The sequence below is a fragment of the Mirounga angustirostris genome, unplaced genomic scaffold (assembly GCF_029215605.1).
Source record: "Mirounga angustirostris isolate CCGP_5_RB_7025 unplaced genomic scaffold, mMirAng1.0.hap1 SCAF_9, whole genome shotgun sequence".
NCBI lineage: Eukaryota > Metazoa > Chordata > Mammalia > Carnivora > Phocidae > Mirounga > Mirounga angustirostris.
Window position 1 is genome coordinate 133,825,466 of NW_026991717.1, and position 17,529 is coordinate 133,842,994.

General features: G+C 55.7%; 1 protein-coding gene across 1 annotated transcript in view; it reads right to left on the reverse strand.

The window, feature by feature from the left end:
• Positions 1-15,433, reverse strand: part of PRIMA1 (proline rich membrane anchor 1) — a 59,481-nt gene extending 44,048 nt beyond the window's left edge. The window contains exons 1-3 of the mRNA XM_045902019.3: positions 15,216-15,433; positions 14,424-14,550; positions 6,981-7,116 (exon numbers count right to left, since the gene is read on the reverse strand). Of these exons, the coding sequence (XP_045757975.2) occupies positions 6,981-7,116; positions 14,424-14,550; positions 15,216-15,334 (382 nt within the window). The 5' untranslated portion in view covers positions 15,335-15,433. The remainder of the gene's footprint in view (positions 1-6,980; positions 7,117-14,423; positions 14,551-15,215) is intronic.
• Positions 15,434-17,529: the final 2,096 nt, after the last annotated feature.

Below are 17,529 nucleotides of genomic sequence, written 5' to 3' on the forward strand. Positions count from 1 at the left end.
TAAGAGAAAACCCAACCCCCTTCCCTAGCCTCCGGGGCCCTGCGTGCTGCCTCCCTCTGGGCCTCGCCTCCTCCTGTCCTCCTTCACCCAGTAGCCAGAGCCACCCTGGCCCTTCACACCCGCCCCAAGCGCCGCCCCGCGTGAGGGACTTGCACTTGCTGTCCCCTCCACTGAGAGTGCTCCTCGCCTGGGGTCTTCCTCCCCGCCTGTTTCCCTTCCACCAGCTATCAGCTGAAACATCACCTCCTGTCCCCAGACCACACGATCTAAGTGACCACCCAGTGACGCCCTATCAGATCACAGGATTTTAACGACCTTTGTAGGTCGTTTCCCTCGATTTGTGATGTTTTTGGTTTATTTTCTGTCCCAGCGCCCGCTGCCCTGCTGGAGCCTACACACAGTAAAATGTAAACTCCGTCACTGAAGGGGTCCTTCTGTCAAGTTCACCACTGCATTCCCAGAACCTAGCTCAGGGTCTGGCAATAGCAGGTAGTCAAAATTATTTGCAAACCTCATGGACGAGCGGCTACTGAGGCCCTGCGATATGCCGGGCACGCACTAAGGAACTTTGCTATATCTAGCAAAGGATCTAGGCATTAGCCAATTAATTAATTAATTGCTAAAGATCAAATTTGACACTTAAAAGGGCAGGATGATTGCTATAAAGGAAAAAGAAAGTTCAAAGAGTGTGTGTGTGAAGATGGAGGGTAGCGTGCTTTTAAAATGCAGGCCGATTCTCTGACACTCTATCAAGAGGCGGGAGCTGAGTCCCACTCCCCAAATGTGAGCAGCTTTGGGCCCTTGATTCCAAGGAACAAATGCAGTAGGAGCAATGCTGCATGACCTCCTCAGCCAGGTTCCACCTGCTTCTGAGGCTCGGCACGCGGCCGCCATGCTGCGAGGAAGCCCGAACCACAGGGAGCCAGCACGTGTGTCTGGTGGACACGGCTGGCTGGAGGCCCAACCAACAGCCAGCACCAGCCACCAGACGTGAGCAGGGAAGCCATCATGGGGGTCCAGGCCCAGCCAACTGAGTGCAATCTCAGGAAAGGCCTCCAGTGAGAGCCTCCTGGTGGAGCCCCATCAACCCCCTACCCACGAGAGGAAAGGATAATGCACCTGCTGTTGTTTTCACCACTAATTTTGGGGGCGATTTGTTTCTTAGACAGAGAGAACTCCGAATGGTGGGACCCCTGTGGAAGTCAGGGAGGGTTTTCCTGGAGGATATTCGAGCTGAGATCTGCATGAGTTAAGGTCAACTACTTTGAGGGGCAGTCTGGTGCCAGGAAAGACTCATACATGCAAAGGCTCTGAGACAGAAAGGAGCAAGGCCCATTCAAGGACAGGAGGGGGGACCCCTGATGCTAACTGTCCGTAACGGAGGGGAGGAGGCAGGCAAAGGATGCAGCAGGAAGCAGGAATGACCTCCCCTTCTTACCAGCTGTGCAGCCTGGGACAAGTAACTCACCCTCTCTGAGCCCTAGGCTCCTCACAGAAATTGGGGCTAATACCACTTACTACAGAGAAGAGTGGTTAAGGATTAAATGAGCTGAGGAAAGAAAAGCTTCCACCGCAGTACCAGGATCTAAATATCATTTTCCTTCCAGTGTTCTGGGTGAGTGAAAAAAAACATTCTAGAACTTCCACAGTCCCATTTGTTTCTCTTTGTTAACACTTGGCCCTTGGCACAAGAGATGGGGAGCCAGGTCACCCCACTCTAGCTCCACCACTGCTGGGCGACCTTTGGGGAGTCACTTAACCTCTCTTCTGGTTTTTCTAAGAATAAAACAAATGCAAAAATAAAACCTCTATCAGACTTGACTCCGTAAAGACAGGCACTATGGAGATGCAGGCTCACGCCTCTGTTCTGCCATAGCTATTTTTGGCCCAATCAGCCTCAAAAGCAGGTCTCACAGAGGGGTGTACGTGCTTTTCCTTGAGGGCTGGTACATGTCTCCTTCCACGGCCTCAGCCGTGTCTGAGTCACACGCGGGGACGAGTGGGCATCGCTGACATTTACCAAGCGAGCCCAGGTCCTGAGCTCTGGCGGCTGCCGTGGGCTTTCTGCTCAGGCCCCTTGAGCATGCCTTTGCCAGGATTCACCCCTGCCCACGCCTTCCAGAAATATCTGGACCTGGGGGACCCCGATTAACCGTGAGCCTGGCGAGGGCTGCCCCGAAAGGGGCCCCGGGCGGGGCTCTGAAAACCTTTTCCTTTCTGCTGAAAACCTAGGAGAGCCGGCACATCCTTAAAGAGCCAACTTCATCCTCAAGTTTCTAACCTGATGCTCCTTTGTCAGCAGATAGGTGCCAGGACCGTGTTTAAGTAACTCCCAACCTGGAGGCCAGTGACCTTTTATTATTACTACTCTGATCATTAATATTTATTAGCTGCTATTTATTGAGTATGACTTGGGCTCTGGGTTCTGCACTGTGTTAACTTTATGGCACTAAACCCCCCAACCACGCACATGCAGCTGGTGTTGTCATTAGCCCCATTTTACAGATGCAGAAACTGAGGTCCCATGCAGTTAAGGATACCTCGCCCAAATCACTTAGCTAATGAGCAAGATTTGGCACCAGGTCTAGAGGGCAGGAGAGCTGGGCTGCCACAGGGCTTTTCAAGCATGTAGTTTCTGCCACGTGCAGCCTATGTCATCTCCAGTCTTCCCAGCAATCCCTTCTCCAGAGGGTACCCCCAGCCCCACTTTACAGATGAGGGAACTGAGGCCCTAAGAGGGACTGTGACATGCCCAGCACGACAGACCTAGCAGTGGAAGGGCCGGATCTGCCTCTAAAGTCCCCTGACCTGACTGTCATTCTCTGGGACACCAGGACAGTCCTGGGCAAAACAGGACACGTTGGTTGCCCTGAGCAGCAGGGTGCTGTTTGGAGGAAGAGGGTGGCCTGCCCGCCCGGCCACGTGGAGAACGCCCAACAATTTCTGGCAGTCACTTCCATGCAAGACCATATAGGTCTGTGGGAAGATGCATAGAGCTTTCTCTCTTCCCTCCTTCTCCCTTGATCCCAGACCCACACACTGTAGCCCACACTCCAGCCGACAAACATTCCTTCAGCAGGGAGTCTTCTGCCTGATCCTAACTCTGGGCTTTGCGTCCACTGCTCCCTCTCTTCCACGGCCTGGCCGGCCTCCCTCTGTTCCAGCCCGGCCAACATCTCCTGGAGAATTCTTTCATGCCATCCCAGATCCTCCCTTCCAGCCCCTGCTGGGGAGGCCAAGTCCCTGTGCGCCTCTGGGTGCCACTGGCATGCCCACTGCAGACGCTGGGCAAACACTGGCCAGTGAAGGAGAGGCCCTCGTGAGCGGAATGGATGCAAGGCACATCCATGGGACAAATGGGCAAAAGGCTGACACGCGCTCAGAAACAGCATCTCCCGAAAGATGGCAGGAAAGGACACTCCTTCTGCAAACTGAACTTCGTGAGGGCAGGAGCCGCCCCTCTCTTGCTCACTGCTGACTTCCTAGCCCTGGCACCGTGCCCGGCACCTGCTGAGCTCCATGCACACCTAGGGAACAAAACGACCACAGAGGCTTCACAGCACCGAAGCCCTGTGCCTGCTGGAAGAGGCCGATTCCTTGGGGACTACAGAGCAGGCTGAAGTTGTGGGTGTGGCTCTCTCTCTGTCCGACATTTATTGGGCCCCATCTGTGTGCAGGGTGTAGGCTGAGCTCAACAAGGATGGAAAGAACATACAAAATATTTTCTCTGCCCTTAGTCTCATCTGCCTCACATGCCCCCAGGTAGGCCATGGCCCCAGGGGGCATCCTCTGTCCCATCCCTGCCCAGTGTCCATGTCCTCATCCTTAGGCTATCGCCCCTCTACCCCTCTACCTGGCTCTTCCCTTGGAAAGCCATCCCCTCCTTTAACCTCCAGCCCTGAGTGCCAATGCCAAGGGTGGTCACGTGGCCCAGGCCCGATCAATCAGCTCATTCCATCCCATAAGACTGACCACCATTGACCCAAGGACAGACATGTGACCCAAGCTGGTCCACTGAAAGTCAGCCCCAGGACTTTAGCTGAAGGATTCAGGAAGAGAAGCTCCCTTTGTAGGAAGATTACTGACAGTAAGGTTGATGGAATCTGGGAGCCTGGAGTCCTCAGGGACTGGGCCAGCCTCAGAGAAGGGACAACCCAGGGGAAACCAGAAGACAGAAAGACAGAGACAGAAATCCAATACTATCATCATACAAGGCCTGCTGCTGGATATCCTGACACGTGAGCCAAGAAACTAACATCTCTCACCCTAGCTTTAGTATGGCTTCAGCCACTCCAAGATGCGTCTCTGCTCTGTGTAACTGAAGGAGCCCCGCCATAGAACCAAGCGACCTGCTCTCCTCAGCCCCAGAAGCCCTCGGGCCCCAAACCCAACATGAGGCCTCTGTCCCCCGACACAGGGCACGCCCTGCCTGCCTCCCCTTCTCTGCGGCTTCCAGCCGGGCTCCAGGCCCTCGTGGGTGGTCTGGGGCTTGAAGTCTCTTACGAGTTCCCCACTAGACTCCAGTCTAGCAGCTCACCCCCAAGCCACCACATTGTCAGGAAAATGGATCTTTCTGAAGAGGACAATAGAGAATCATGCCAGTTCCCCAATGCACACCTTTGTGGGCTTGCTGCTCTCCACTGCAGATTCCTAAAGCATGGGGTGCGTGTCCCTGCAGGTAAGTGAGCTGCCTGCAGATGGCACGTGGACCCAGCATGCCAACACATGAAGACGGAACAAGAAACTTCGGCCCCCTCTGGTCCTCTTACAAGCCTTCTGATTTCTTTATACAGAAAAATCTCTCCATGGTCCTACTAGGGCTCCGACATCTCTCTACCACTTGCTTCTCTCCCTTTTTAACAAAAAGAGGGAAAGCCTTGAGCTCGGCACCTTCCACAACAAGCTAGAACTTTGAACTATTGTTTTGTGCTTGTTGTATTTGTTTTTACGGTCACCTTCTATGTATGCAAATGAGAGTGGTTTTTCATTGACGGTAGTTATATAAAGTTTCCTTTGGAAATTAATGTATATAAACACAGAAGTGAGTCTATTTAAAGAAAAACTAAGGCAAATGACAGGACATATACGGAGATGGTGAATCACGTTTGGCAAACAATGATTCACAGGATGCAACGGGATCTCCTCAGCCAGGCACACGACACCCTCACGGTGCGCCCCTTGACCACTCTTTCAAACCCACCAAAGGGCTTTTGGCTCCCATGACGAGGCTCACAAAGTCAGACCTCCAAGCCTCTGCCCATGCTGTTCCTTCTGCCCAATGTCCTTCCCTCAGACCCTCCTTCTCAACCTAGAACAATCTTATTTATTCCTGAAGGCCCAGGTGAATGTTGCTGTCTACTGTGGCCCAACTGCTCAAAGATCTCGAGGCCCCCCTGTGCTCTCTTGGGCCACTTTTTAGGGGTTGCTGACACTAAGGCCTTCCCTTTGAGGCTGAGAGACCCCAGAAGACCAGAACGGTCTTTCACCTCTGCGTCTGGCACCGAAGTTCGGTTAGCACGGGGGGGATGTGGACCCATCAGATGCAAGTATATCTGGGGACCACAAAGGCCCAGAGCCCAAACAGCGGGAAGGGAAGGGGGAGGGGAGTGATCTCCAGACGCAGGTGCCCGAGGCTGGGCCCCACAGCACAGCTCAGGGATCCCCTCAGGAGAGAGGAGCAGGTGAGCATCCGGGCTACCGGGTCCTGCAGAGGCCTGGAGCAGACAGCCTAGCAGGCCAAGCTTCTCGACTTTAACTTGCGTTTGGATCATCTTTGGACTTGTAATGCCAATTCCTAAGCCTCACCCAAACACTGGCTCAGTGGGTTTGAAGTGGGTCCTAAACTACACTTTAAAAGGAATGCCTCGGGGCGTCTGGGTGGCTCAGTTGGTTGAGCAGACAGACTCTTGGTTTCGGCTCAGGTCATGATCTCAGGGTCCTGGGATCAGGCCCCGTGTTGGGCTCCGCACTCAGTGGGGAGTCTGCTTGAGGATTCTCTCTCTCCCTCTGCCCCTCCCTCCACACTCTCTCACGTGTGCGTGCGCTCTCTCTCACTTAAATAAATTAAAAAGAAACCCCTCAAGTGATGGCAAGGACCACACTTGGAGAAACACTGGGCCACAGGTGTTGGCACGAATGGAAACAGGTAAGGGCCTAGCAGACAAAACGCAGAAATGCATCTGAACTGCAAAGATCCTCCAGAACATTGCATCACTGCCTGGCCACCGAGAGCCTGAAGACACAGTCTACCGGCGAATGAGCGTTGTCAAGGTTATTTACAATACGCCCCCAAATAATTCAACGGAGATGTGTTTAATGAGGTAGATCCCCGCACGATCACAGGCAGTGTTATAGGCCGACCCTGGAGTGATCCATCCAAAATACAGAATCTCTTGTTAGACACCTTCTCGACTATCGATTGTGAGCAGGAAACTTAACCCCTCTGAGTCAGGATGAGGCCATTCCTGGCTAAAGAAACCCTCCTTTGTTAGAATGACCAGGCAATCAAATTGTTCGTAGATGAAATCCAGGCAAACCAGAGAAAGGGAGGTTTCTAGCAGAACTCGCCGCAAATGGCAGTAAGAGCCTCCACTTTGGTTCGTTACCAATTGCCTCCTCACGCGCGAATTAAAAGAGAGAAGTGAAAGCATGTGGACCCATGGGGTCTTTGAGGCCAGCCCAGTGGCTGCCCCCCTTCCAAGCTCTGGCCTTCAGAACAATCCAGGCCGAGTCACTCATCAAATGGAGATTGACTTTTATCTGATTAACCGGGGGAGAAACATCCTCCTCCATCTCGCAGGAACATTCTGTGGGAAAGGCGTTTTGCAGACTGCAGGGAAAAGTTGGGCCTTGGCTTCCCTCCTGCTTGGGCAGTGGAAAATTACAAAGGAAGCAAGGCTGTCCTCTGCTCTGGTCACGGGTTCTTCCTGGGCCCGGAAAACACAAAGAGAACCCCGGAAACAGAGTGAGCCTTTACTTACCTGGGGCGGAGAGGAGTCGGGGAGGTGGTGGGGGCGGGGGTGGTGGGGGCAGCAAGGGAGGGGGGCGGCACTGGCAGATGTGTTGACAGCTGTCGGTCACCTTGGAGCAGGACTTCTGGGGCTCACCATGCGTCACCTGCAGAAACGGGCAGGTGCCCAAGAGAAGAGCATGAGGCTGCAGGGAGCAGAAATGGGCCCGCCCCACCCACTCCCAGCCAGGCTGGAACTCGGGATCCTCCCCCCAGGCCACCGAGGGAGGAAGGCAGGAGTCGGGGTGGCTCGAAGGGAACAGTGTTGTGGGAGGCCGGCCTGGTGGGTTTAGAGACCAAGGTTTTATTCCCAGCTCTGCCAGGGACCGGCTGTGAGACCGTGGCCCATGACCTGGCTACTGAGAGGGAGACAAAAATTTTACGGTTAACTCTCAGAATTTCCCTAGCGCACAAATGAGGGAACTGAGGCCCAGGCTGCCCGACGTTCCCACACCCGGGCAGTGACTGGATACCGATTTTACCTCCTCAGTAACCTGAGCCAACCATTCCTGCAGTCTTCCTTGTTACAGCACAAGGCCAAGCCCGCCCCTTCTCTCTGCCCACAGGTCCTGACAGCCTTCCTATGTCCACGCAGGGCCAAGGTGCCCCCCATCTGGAGGGAAGAACCTTACCCAGTCCAGCCATGTGAGCAAAGGCAGCCCGAGTGGTCTTGTGGGAAACACACCGGACCAAACCCTCTGCATCCTCCTAACAATCCCTGGGTCCCTGCCCACAGCTCAGGAGCTCACGTGGCCACATGGCCCTGCTCCAGAGGCCCCTGATGTTGTTTCCAGCCCCACCTCACTCCACGCTCTCAGCTTCTGCTCTGCTCTCAACACCCTTCTTCTATCTAGTCCCTGGACCCTGGCCACCCCCCATCCCCCTTTACGTATGCTGCTCCACTGTCCCAGAATGTTCTCCCACACCTTTCTCTGACTTGATCCATTACTCAGCTTGGCTATCAGCTCCTCAGGGAAGCACCTCTGACCAGGTCAGGTCTCCTTTTATAGGCTCTCCTGGCACCAGGCTGCGCTCTGTGGGTCAAAAATCTACATTTGGGTGATTATCTGATTCCTACCTGTCTGCACCATTGGACTAGACGCTCTGTAGGGGTAGGGGCCCAGCTTTTTATTTTCACCCACTAAGGGAATCCCTGGCATCCAATAAATATTTGGTGAGTGAATGAATGAGTATTAAAAACTGGACCAGAGGGGCGCCTGGGTGGCTCAGTCGTTAAGCGTCTGCCTTCGGCTCAGGTCATGATCCCGGGGTCCTGGGATCGAGCCCCGCATCGGGCTCCCTGCTCGGCGGGAAGCCTGCTTCTCCCCCTCCCACTCCCCCTGCTTGTGTTCCCTCTCTCGCTGTGTCTCTCTCTGTCAAAATAAATAAATAAAATCTTTAAAAAAAAAAAAAAACTGGACCAGAATCCATGCCTCTTGACTTCTGACCTGGTGTTTTTTCGACACCAGTCTTTAGTTCTTCACCTGTCAACCAGGATGGGGCTGGGCTCAACCAGCAGTTCCCAATCCTGACTGCAAATGAGAATCTCCCAGGCAGCTTTAAAAAAATACTCATGCCTGATCCTTTCCTAAGACCGATTAAATCAAAATTTTGTGTAACTTTCCCAGGCTAGACTTCTGCTGTACAATCCACATGTGCACTGCTGGTTTAGATACATCGTCAGCCTCCCTCCCCACGGCAGAGTGCCCTAACCCGCGAGCCTAGGGTCTGTGCCTGCCTCAGGAAACAAGGGGATATAAAGGCATGAAGAAAAGAGTTGGTGGGCATCCCCACCTCAATGAAGCCCCGAGTAACGTCTCTGGCTGTCTTTTCGGGGGAGTAGAAGCCCAGAACCCCAGTTTCTTTGCAGCTAGCCACCTGCGGTCTGCCGTTGGGAAGGGCATGCTATAGACCACCTTTGGAGGCCAATGCTGCCCCTCCAACACGCATATTGTCCTGGGCCGGCAGGGAGAGCCCCTGGGGCTCCAATGCTCCCTTCACACTTGGCAGCTGTGAACAGGCTGGGTGATGACCACTGGGTGATGGCAGTTAAGAGGTTGGTTGATTTACAGCCCCTAACTTACTATCTACGAGGCCGAGAAGCCGAAGCCGCTGCTCACCACCTTTTAGGGTTCTTAAAGGGCCACTAACTGCGTTTCAAACTCCGAAGGCAAGCTCATCTCCCACCTGGAAGAGCAGATCCTCGGATGGGGAGCCTCTCCTAGTTAGTTGATGGGGATGCGTAACTCCCTGCGCAGACGTGGTACCCCCACCAGCTTCTCCACCAGTGCACCTGTCAGCTCCCCTGTGGTCATCGAGCTGCCCTCCTCCCGTTCCACCCTCCTCCAGGGGCCGACCTTCTAAGACCACGGGGGGTTGCTCGAAGACTCCATTCTGCCAGTGCCGGCCTCCGAGGTCGCTTCTCTGCTGGACTCTACCAGTGTGCAAACGTCAAGCAATGCTACAGCCAAACCAAGGACCTTCTCCGAGGGGCAACTTATGCGAGAGTTCCAGAGGAGCACGTCTGCTTAACCTGGCCCAACACGGTGACCCATTTTTGTGAGAGGATATAAGGGCACCGATGGATATGAGAGTTTAAAGCGATAAAATTATCGGCAGGGAAGCCGGGGCCAAATTTCAAGGCTGAAGGGGGAGGGAACAACGGAGTGTATGGCATTTAAAAAAAAATCCATGGTTCCTTCGTCTCTCGGATAATGGCCCCGCTGGAATGGGATTGTGCACATCTGTGTAACCAGTTACCCTCACAGAAGTATCCCATTTGGGGTGTCTATCCTTCTCCCTGATTGGGGGGGCCCACTTGGGGTCCTTCACTGGCGTTTGGTCCAGCACAAGCCTGTGGCCACTGAGCCGCTCTTAACTGACACTTGGTTACTCAGACCTTGATCCACTTGCCAACCTCCGGAACCCCACATTCCCCACCCCCCACCCATCACATTGGATCCACCTGCCCAGGGCTGCTGCCTCACCCTGTAATCTCTGGGGCACTCTGCCCCTGTTTTGTAATGTCTGCTCCCTGCACTGAGCCTTGAGCGTCTCGGGGCAGGCAGGCGGGTGGGTCTGTGCTTCCTGAGTCCTGACCCAGTGCGCCTTCCTGAGCCCTACTGTGTGTGAGCCATGGCTGGATAAGTGAGAGAGGCAAGTTTATCACTGACGCTTATGGGGGGTGGGGGGAGGACAGGCCCAGCGAAGCTAAGTAACCTACTAAGATTTCACAGGGCCCTGCATTCAAGGCACACAATGAAAAGATGTGTTGGGGGATGGTCTGCCCACCAGTGGAGAAACACAGGATCTATTCTGCTCCCCAACTCTGGGTCCACTTGGGGGTTCCGTGGATTGGCGGTGTTGTATTTAGACCAGTCGAGAGGAGACCTCAGCATTGAGAGCTCGTCTCAATGCCTGGCTTGCTTGGTTTGTATCTTGGGGAGTCCCACAGGCAGAAGGAACTTTCCCTAAAGCCACCTGCTCTTGGCTGGACCTGACTAAGCAGGGGCAGAGGCTCAGAGAGGTCAACGACTTGCCTAAAGCCCGCAGAACAGAAGCTGACATCATGACTTCCTGCGGCCACTTTCGTCCAGTTTTGCTGTCCCCTGCCTTCCCGCCCCTGCTCTGCAGCATCCCTGGGGCCAGAATCTTGTCGATGCTACTGTCGTGGAGAGTGGGCTAAGGCACAGGTGAGTCCCGCAGTCACCTGGATTTGGTACCTGCCACTGTGGTCCGGCGGCCATGGTGCTCCATGTTCCCACTCGCTCCTGACCAGTCAGTGCAGCTTTCTGGTTCAGTGGGTGTTACCTTCCTGAATAGTCCCTGTGCCCATCAGTTTCTCCCCATTCTCACTGCTACCACCCTAAACCAGGACACCGTCATATCTCCACTGGGCAGCACCTGCCTCTCACCTAGGATTATGAGATAAAATAGAGGGCATCTTGTTAAATTTTAGAGAAACATCCATTTTTAGTATAAGCATATCCCAAATATTGAGTGGGATATACTTACACTAAAGCCTGAGGCATTGTTTATTTGAAATTCAAATTTAACTAGATGTCCTATATCTCTACCTGCCTAAATCTGGCAGCCCTCCCCTCCCCAGCGTCTTTGCCCCCTTGCCTCACCCCTGCTGCCCCAAATCCATCTTTCTGCTGGGCCTGGACCGAGATTTCTAAAATGCCAGCCGGAAACTATGTCATTTCTTGCTTAAAACCTTCAATGGCTCCCATAGCCCTCGGGATCGTGTCCAAACTGTAAGGCATTATGTTAGGGGCTTACAACAGTGGCCTCACCTGGGACTTCCCTCCCCGGGGTTCTTCCCACGCCCCGTTCTCTCCTCTGGCCTCGGGGCTACTCCCTCTGCCTGGACACTTCATTCATGCCTGCAGCCTGCTCCTCTCTTGTCCTTGTTCATGCTTCGGCCGCAGCACTACCTCTGCGAGCCTTCTCTGACTCTCCCACCAGGTCTCATCCCCAAGCCGACCGCTCCTGCTGAGTTCTCTTGCCTATAATTGCTTCATTTTCTCTCCAGCGCCAGGCTGTCAGTGCCGCGAGGCCAGGGACCGCTCCCCCCTTGCACTTAACAAAGGGCCTGGCAAACAGTAGGTGCCCAATAGATGCTACTGACGAGATAAGCCAAGCTGTAGTGACTGATCATAGGAGGACCTCAGCATTGCTGGTGCCCCGCCTTCAGCACACAGAGACTCATTGGCCCGGGTCACAGCCTGTCTCCCTGGAGGACACCCACAAAGATGATGGCTCCTGGCATCTTGTATGGAGACAGGCCAGCACCACAGTAACTTGATGAGACACACTCCTGTCACACCTAATAAATTTGCCAGCCTGTCATCCTCTTTGCTTGCAAAAAAAAGGAATCATCTGGAAGCGAACTTAGAAGAACCCTAAATCACAAAAGCTCAGAATCTCAATTCTAGACATATTAAAGAAGAAAGGGGGGAGCCTAGGGAATGCCCCCACCAACCTTGTGGCAATTTAAATGTCATTCAACTTTAAGGATTATGTTTCTTATCCTCTGGGCGACAGCCAGAGGCTTCAGGCTGATTTCAAGGTGGGAACCTGGTGCTTCGTGGGGGACCACAGGTCTCTTGCTTCACCAATTATCCTATTAATTACAGCTCTTTGATATGTTGGTCTCACTCTTGCAGATGTTTACAACTTTGGGGGATTCTTCCGGCAAAATGCTTACGAAAGCACAGATAGCTCTGAGTTCTTTCTCTATATTCAAGAAACTCCTATGATGTGGCAGATTTCAATCTCTCCGCTTAGAGGGAAATACATGGCCCTCATGCACTTGTATCTTTCTCTTCTTCCCTCTGTTCTCCTGGAGTCAGCTCTTTTCCTTAAAAACCAGATCCATCCATTCCAAAGCCCCTCTTCCCTTGGCTTCTCAGTCCCTTATCATTTGTAGATTAATTTTTCCAGAGCCTCCTGCCAACATTTTGCCCACTTTACTTGTCTGGAGGACTCCTTTTCTAATTGATTTTCACGAAAATTGACTTGTATTGAGTAACAGCATCTGAAACACACACACACACACATGCATGCATGCACGCAAGCATGAGCACTGCCTGGCTGAAGGACATTGCTAAAAAACTGAGCTGCGTTCACAAATTATTTCTTTTGGTGGTGACAGTGGGGAGGCAGTGGGTCTGCTGTGTGAATCCTGCTGGTTCACGCCACAGAATGCCAGCCTCGGAGGCTGACAACAGCACGTTGCTCTCTAGGAGTGTTAGGGAAAACTGTAAACAGATGAATAGAAAAATGAAGTGAACTTCACATCTGAGGTTCAACTAAAAGTTGCACGAGGGAAGCTGGTCCCAAGCTGCCCAAGGGTTGAGAAGTGACACAATCCTGAATCCTGAGGAGGCACAGTGGAGTTTAATAGCTGCCGTTTCACACATTAAACGAAGCTGTCAATTCCGGAAGGAAAACAGTTGTGAGGGAGACAGAGGGAAGCCAAAGAAGCCAGAGCAGAAGAGGAGCCTGGGGCTGGGGCTGCGGTTGGGTGGGGGGGTGGGGGGGTGGCCGGCCGACCCACCTGCTCAACTAGCATGCTCCTTCCAGCCTGAGAGCCCCTGGTGTTCCCCGGTGGTCACCCAGGCCACCATCCAGGCAGGACGGACAGCTGGTTTCCAGCGGGGCCCCATCGCGCAGGGCAGCTCAAGGACCGCAGCAGACTGGCAAGGGGTCTCACCCTATCCCCTGTCCTTTGGTTGACCGCCCCCTACTCAGGGCAACCACCTGAAAGATCCCCAACCCCCAAAATGCCACCAGAAGAACATGAAACCGCGAAACCTCCAGAGTTGGGGATGTCGACGCTCAAAACAGTAAAAATGTCCTCCAGTGCCTGTGGAACCGCTGAAAATTCAAAAACGTCCCACAGGTTCTGTCGTGATCAAGAGAGTGGCTGGCCATCCAGATAGAGGAGCAGCGTGACTGTTACTAGTATCGACAATGACAGCCGCCGCCACCACTGAGGGTTTATTATGGTCCAGGCGCTGCGCGAAGCCATCTTTACTTGCTTGATCTCATCAAGTACTTACAAGGGCACAGTGAGGAACAAGAAACCAAGGCCCCGAGAGGCATGGCCTGAAGTCCTGAGCAGGTGAGGGGCAGAACTGGGGCTCAAAACGCAGAACTGACACCAGAGTCCACATCACCACTCCGCTGTACTACTGACCGTGGACATTCTGGAAGGTACCAGGGGCCATGCCATCTGACCCTCTCCCTGAGCCTAACAGAAGTCACTCGAGCTGGTGGCCCCCTGGCCTGTGCCCTGGGGTCTCGGGGGGCCCAGGGTAAAGGCTCCAGCCCCAGGCAATCCTTACAGATGGACAGTTTCTTCCTACATCTCCACTAGGGGCCCCCAGGCACAACCTGTCCACATCCCCAACTCCGCTGCCTCCAGGAAACACAGCCCCAGCCGTGGTTAAGTCCAGTTTAAGAAGGCTGAGTATAAGTTTACTAGTGACTCTGGTGGGAAATAAAGAAGGTATAATTCTTGGGATCATTTTCTTCTTAAGTTTGTAGAAGCTCTAAGGTTTCTTTCCCTGCATTTCTGCAACGGAATGTTATCATGGAGAGGGCACTCCCAAGCCCTTTCTGTTCCAAGGCCCTGTCCTGCAAGCCTTGCCAGGCCAGGACTGAGGCCTGCCCCAGAGTTTTTCCAGATCTTTTCAGGGCCGGAGTATGGAGGGGTAGGGAGAGTGGGAGGGCATGCACCTTTTCTTGTCCTGAGCTCTCCCCAGGAGCAATCGGAGGGGCGGCTGCAGGAAGCCAGGGTCGGGGGAGTGAAGTGCCACCGCCCCCCCCACCCCCCCCCCCCGGTCCTGCCCGGGAGGAGGTCCTCCAGCCCGCCAAGCCCACACCGCCGGCCGCCGCCGCTCACCTGCACGAAGCCCCAGAGAGGGTGGAGCGCGCAGTGCAGCAGCAGTGAAGGCCAGCAGCAGCCCCGGCGCAGCACCAAGTCCCGGAGGAGCATCTCGGCCCGAGGCACCAGCGCTCTCGGGGGCGAACTGTCAGGGGAGCAAAGCCCGGGTCAGGCGGGCGCCGCGCGGGCACCATCGCCCGCGCGCACCCGCACACGTAGCCGTCCGGGTTGGGCGGGCACGCCCCGCACCCTGGGGCACCCTCATAAACCAAGGCTGCCCCTTCACTCCAGCTTGCACATTCGCTGACCCTTGGTGCACTCACAGAAGCCGGCATCCCAGAACCCCCAGCCCTGGCGCACCCCCCCAGGACCTTACGTGTATCCCTTGGCTCCGTGCACACCCCCAGAATCTTGCGTGCACACTTTGGCTCCATGCACACCTCCAGAAACAGCCAAGCACACTTAACCGAGCCCAGTGCATCTCCCCCAGAAACCTCCCCAGCCATGCACAACTCACTCCCACTGTAGCACACTTCAAACCCGGCGGGCACTTCTCACCCCGCCTGCACACCCACAGAAACGGCCGTGCACACCCACCGACTCCTGCCTGCACACTCGCTGACCCTGCAAGCACAGCGCCGGGAAATCACACGCTGCGTGCACCCTCTCTGCCCCGCCGGCCCTCACTGCGCACACTGCAACACAGGGACCTCCGGGCGCACCCCATGTGCCCTCGCGCGCTCTCCCGAGCCCCGGCCTCCCGGCTCCAGGGCGGGAGCCTCCCGCCCTGGTCTCCCTCTCCGCCCGCACCTCTCCAGCGCCTCACGCCACCTTGCCTGGCGGCGGCCCCAGCCGATCGTCGGCGCGGGGAAGGGAGGTCCGCGCTCCCCCCGCGGCAGACTGTTCGCGAGCCGCCGGACGGCCCCCATTTAAAGCCAGCCGCCTCCCCGGTCCCCCGCCCTCTAGGCGGGGCCTCGGTCCTCACCCTGGCGACTGCGCGGGCGCCCGGGGGCTTCACATGCCGGGGAGGAGCGCCCGGCACTGGAGCAAAAGTTTGCGCGCGGCTGAGGCCGAGCGGGCTGCCGGGCGGGGGCCGGGCGCGGGGCGCCCGCACGGGGCGCAGGGCGCGGCGGCTCCCGGCTGCTCCTGGCCGCGCGCGGGCCGGGAGGGGCGGCTCCCCGCGCCCGGGGCCGGGGCGGGCGGCCGAGGCCGAGGGGAGGGCGGGGAAAGTCTCCTTCGAGCCGCCTGGAGCCGGCGGCGCGAGCCTCCCCGGATCCCCGCCCTTGGCGGTGGCGCCGCGCGGCTGCCCGGGGCGCGGGGGTGCCCGAGCTCTCCCCGCCCGTCACGCCGGCCCGCGGGAGGCGCTGCCCGGGAGCGCCCGCTCGGGCAGCAGGGCCGCGGGCGGAGGCGAAATAAATAATGCACGAAAAAGGAAAACAGACGTGAGCCTCGCCAGAGCCTCGCCCGCCTCCCGCCCCGGGCTGCGCTCCCGCCCGCGCTCCCCGCCGCCGCCGCCAGCGCCGCCGCAGTGATTCCTCGTCTCCATCTAGCGAGGCTATTGTGTATTGGGCGCTTAATAATTTATTTATTCACCCGCGAGGAAGAAGACTCCCAGCTCCAGGGGGTCACTCCGCGCTTGCCCTCCCCCCAAGTTTCTCCGCGGCGGCGGGAAGGGGGCATGGACCGACTCGCGGAGACCCCTTTCTGCGCTCCATCCTTGCGGACTGTCTCCCCTCCCCCGCCCCATTCGGAACGGCAGCTCCCCCCCCCCGCCCCCGGGTGTCGGGGCTCCAAGGTGCAAGCCGCCCCACCCGGGGCCAAGGGCCCTGTTGTCCCTTCTGTGGTCCCAGCCCGGGGACCTCTCCGACCACACGCTGCGTCTCGGAGGGAGTTGCCTAGGGCCCTGAGGAGGACGTCTCCACCCCAGCCATGCCCAACTCCTCTGTCGGAGGCAAGGTTATCAACAAGTCGGTCGCGAAGTAGCCCGCCACTCTCAAACCTGCTGCCCACCCCCGCCTCCCCGACCGCACCGCAGGTATGCGCAGTCGCTCTGCAACTCGGGTGGCAGGGCTTGGGAAGCGCTTTGACTGTGTGAAGTGGCCTTCCAGAAGGTCCCCAAGGCATGGACAGTCCTATTTTTAGGTTGGGCGAGGGAGGGAACCAGGGGCCGAGGACTAAGAGTGGGGAATCAGACACCATAGTTTATTCCCTGAAGAAACATTTATTGAGTTCTTTTCTCAGTCTCTGTGGGCACCCTAAGTGACATCAACACACACTCTAAGTATCAACTGCTCCACAGACAGTTTTTGGACCAGTTTCCCGGGGACCTCTTTCGTGCAGAGTGCCGACGCAAGACTGCTCTCCGTGTAAATTCTGTAAGCCACTTCTGAGCCCCAGGGATGCGGGGGGATAGCTGTGAATGGGGGACTCTGGGCCTTTGGGAAAAAGCTGGGGGCCCGGTCAGGGAGACAGATCAGGAAATCAGCCATTCTGCCCTCTGGGGCTGTGGTGTGAGAAAGGGGCCTGCACTGTAAGCAGGGGTCAGGAATGAAGATGAGGGAGGGGGCAGTCAAGGCTTCCAGGGTAAAATGACCTTCAGGGAGTGGGGGAGTAGTTCAAGTGTTGGGAACCCCTGGGGCAAAGATGTGGAGATACCTGTTCACTCACTCATTCATTCATTCATTCCATACGTAGTGTCCGTGAGCACCTACTAAGGGCCCAACAGAGCATTTGAGGCTGGGAACATGGGAACAGGAAACCATTCTGGAGGGACCATCCTGGAGGGAGGATGCATGGGAAGAAAATGTTGGAGAGGGGACTTCTCGGGTGACTTTCTCTCACGGGGAGTTTGAAGCAGAAGAATGAGTCACAAAATTGAGCCACTATTTGTCAGCTGAGGTCAAAAGAACACTGATTATCTTAATGCCTTTCTACTTAAGCCAGTCAGGGTATTTTGTTCAGTTCATGATTTCAATCTTTAGATGTGACAACAACCTGACATGTTTATATATGGAGCTCTTTACCACTTCAAAAATGTCCTTGGGGCGCCTGGGTGGCTCAGTCAGTTAAGCATCCAACTCTTGATTTCGGTTCAGGTCATGGTCTCAGGGTCGTGAGAGTGAGA